The sequence below is a fragment of the Oryza glaberrima genome, chromosome 3 (genome assembly GCF_000147395.1).
Source record: "Oryza glaberrima chromosome 3, OglaRS2, whole genome shotgun sequence".
In the NCBI taxonomy this organism is placed as follows: domain Eukaryota; kingdom Viridiplantae; phylum Streptophyta; class Magnoliopsida; order Poales; family Poaceae; genus Oryza; species Oryza glaberrima.
Genome location: NC_068328.1, coordinates 15,742,643 through 15,746,093, shown reverse-complemented (window position 1 = coordinate 15,746,093; position 3,451 = coordinate 15,742,643). Strand labels below are relative to the sequence as shown.

The window sequence follows — 3,451 nt, the reverse complement described above, 5'->3', positions numbered from 1 at the left end:
TGCTGCCATGTAGAATGGCGGGGCTCCGCGACATGCAGCGAGGGTTCCTCTGAGGAGGAACTCCGGCGGATTAGCCGGTGTCAGTGTGTGCAACGGCTTCTCCAGCGAATAGTCCGGCAATGGTGATCGAGAAATGGCGCGGCGAAGATGCTGGGTCCAACCGTGATGAGGACAGAAGGCCGTCACCATGTCGGGCAGCTCCTGCTGCAGCCGCACCCTCGCTGTCCACCCATGGGATTCACAGTGATGCGGGGACTCCACCAGAATCCTTTCTGGTGCAGTGCACATGTCAGGCACCACCGGAGGCCCTTGGCGAGCTGTGAGGGTGCTGGAGTAGGTGTTGCCGGCTCTGGTGTTCCTTCGGGCAGCAGCGCCGCTGCTGTGGCGTCCAGCGAAGCCAGGGGGAGGAGATGGGGGGCCACGGCCCCTGCCGCATCGAGCACGACGCACTGGAGCCCGAAGGATCCTCTCAAGCTGATGCATGAGTTGACAGAGACGACGGGCACAGATGTTGCGAGGAAGGGAAGAACCGGCATCGAGAGAAACAGTACGTGCCATCTTACCCTCCACGTGCTGATGATATGTTATAGAACAAAAAGTGAACAGTGAAAACAGTGAATCCCCTCAATTTTATTGATCTTAATACGCCCTTTTTATAGCGAGGATTTGTATATATACATGCCTAGGATTCTTTTAGGATTTAAGGGAGATTTAAGCCTCTAAATGTGGCTGTTTATATGTCACAAATAATGCTCCTTAAAATGTATGTTACAAGATTGATGATTCACTTGATTGCTGCCATTGCTGCTCTTTGATGAGATCAAATATGGCCTAGTGATGCTTTTTTTTTTAATAGTTGGGAACCGTGGTTCCTAGGCCCCATCTATTATGGGCCGGGCAACACTACCATCAGCCACTCCATCTTGATCGTGGGCTACGACGTCGACGACCTGGGCGACCTTTACTGGGTCGTCAAGAACTCATGGGGTAAACAGTGGGGCGATCAGGTACATCTTCATCAGCGTCGCGGCCAACGACGGGATCGTTAGCCAGTCAGGGGTCGCCGGCATCCTCACCAGTGCGATATATGTTCAGTAGCTGTGCTGGTATGTACTGTAAGTTATACTTATTATTGTGTGATTAGATTCTCTCTTATTTTCTCTATGTTCTCGAGCAAGGATATCTGTTAGTTTAATTGTTGGCTATGTGTTCTGCTGCATACTTACAGTGGCAATATTGGTAATTTACTTACAGTTCCAATTTAATTGTAGTTGGTGGATAATTGTAGTATCTAGGTTGGAAAGCTTTCGGCCCTGCAAACCAAAGTTCATCATGACTTGTCCTCATTTTGTCCACTTTACTACTCTACTTTTGCATTCCTGCAACTTCTGCCACGACGAACCCAATCTTATATGGCCAAGCATTCCCTGTGAATCGAATTCAGATTTGTTACTATTTGATGTAATCATGTAAACGCACACATGCTGGTTACAGTTTTAGAAAATATTATAACTCGCATCACTATAAATTGTATATAAGTTTTGTGCAAGTGGCTTTATTTTTGTTGATTACCTCCTTGGTTGCAAATGCAGGTGCTACTGGAATTTGGAGACCAAGGAGTGCCCAACGTGAAAATAAATAAATAAATAAATAAGAAGAAAGAGAAACAGCTCAGAAAAGAAAAACGGGTGTTTGATACAGCTTCTGTGAGCAGTGATTATATGAAAATCAAGCTGTCCTGAGAATCTGCTAGCTGGAGAAGTTATGAATTTGGCAACTTGATTTTTCTTTTCTTTTTTTTTTTTTGGTGTGTGATTGTCTGCTAAGGGTACAATGACATGTATGTCCTTGAAGCTTGATAACTTATCTGCACCAATGTTTAATATTACAATATGACATTTCTCTCTTAAAAATCGTATCTGCACATGTACACAGGCTGAAACGAATTGATTCAACATTGAACTGAACGAAAACATCGCAAAATAATGCTTAGGAAGAAATCTCATACTGTGTACGCACACAATTTTGCATCGAGGAAAAATTACTCCTAAACAGCAGAAGCATACAACATACGCATTAATCAATTTTGCATCGATACAGGGAAGGAGCAGATGCCTCCCATGATGTAGAATTACTGCTCGGGGAGGTTACTGTATATCCTGTCCAAAGACCCTGCAAACACATGATCCTTTAGGTGAAACAAAAACAACACAACTTTTGAGAATTAAAAATGATATCAATATTATAAACCCTCTTACATGTAGTAACTTAGTTGCATAGGAAAAATTCTTTTGACACATGACAAAATTGAGCCCACCTAGCTAGTATGTTTTCCCATGCATATGTGACTAAAGAAAATATTGTTGAAATGTCACATGGTTCCTTTTACACTTGGCAAAATTTCTGCTGAGAATGTTTCTAAAAGATGAGAGATTAGGCTGCTGTTTTAGCTTCTGTCATCATTTCGTAAAAACTAATAGCTGATCGCGACCTGAACCACAAGTCACCAAATAGTCAGATTTAGGAACTGAAAATGAAATTATCAGTTACTTCGTAGGGAAATTCAGTTAGTTGTAGTGTTGCTTCCCAAACTTTGCTGCAAAACTGAAACATTATGCACTGCTTAACACAACTGGTACTAACATTGTTGATTATCCATATGAGTGTCCCTCACATTGTTGTATACTAGTTGCATAACAGTACAAGCCATTCATTCACAGTAAAACACAGCTGCCCCAACTTCGACCTGAAGTTCATTCACAGTAAAACAGCTGCCCCAACTCAGGGGTGGGCCCTATATACGAGTAGTTTTTTTTTTTTTTCCAAAAGCGTGCTTTAGTACGTGCTTGTGCTTCATTAAGTGGAATAAGGAGGCTTTACAAACTCGATCTATGCTAAATCGTGTATGAGCTTATATGGATTTAATTGTACTACTTCTCTATCATTAGGTTTGCCCAGGCTCGGAAAATATTCTAGATCCGCCACTCCCCCCCCCCCCCCTCTTCTTCCCCTCCATCTTTTCCCCCTTCTCCTCCCTCACAACTCCATGGAGTCCAGCAGAGTAGTAGTTGGGGCTTGCCTCCCCCCTCCCGCTAGCTCCGCCGCTGGCCGTGCCTAACACGGAGGGCACATAACATAAATCGCACACAGCCTCATCATGGCCACCCACTCTCGGCCTCGTTGATTTCTCGTCTTTGCGCGTTGGGCCGTCGAATTCGCGTTGTCTGGCCACTGATCCATCGCCACCTGATTCCCCTCCATTGCTGCTGGAGCTCCACCTGCAGCGTCCTCGTTGCTTTGATCTGCTTCCTCATCACCAATCCCAGCGTCTCGTCCCATCCATGCCACTTGTGCACGGGTTCCTGCACACCGGCGGTCCGCGTGCAAGGAGACGAAGTAGCGGCACGCCGGCACCAAATTGCATTAGCTGCAACGGCTCTCCTCGCCAAAA

The 3,451-nt window shown here is 45.2% G+C and overlaps 1 protein-coding gene across 1 annotated transcript; it reads left to right on the top strand.

The window, feature by feature from the left end:
* Nucleotides 1-231: 231 nt before the first annotated feature.
* LOC127766276 (uncharacterized) lies at nucleotides 232-1,632 on the top strand. Its single transcript, XM_052291364.1, has 4 exons — nucleotides 232-547; nucleotides 877-1,007; nucleotides 1,229-1,239; nucleotides 1,593-1,632. Exons 1-4 carry the CDS (start codon nucleotides 232-234, stop codon nucleotides 1,630-1,632), a joined length of 498 nt encoding a protein of 165 aa, XP_052147324.1.
* The last annotated feature ends 1,819 nt before the right edge of the window (nucleotides 1,633-3,451 follow it).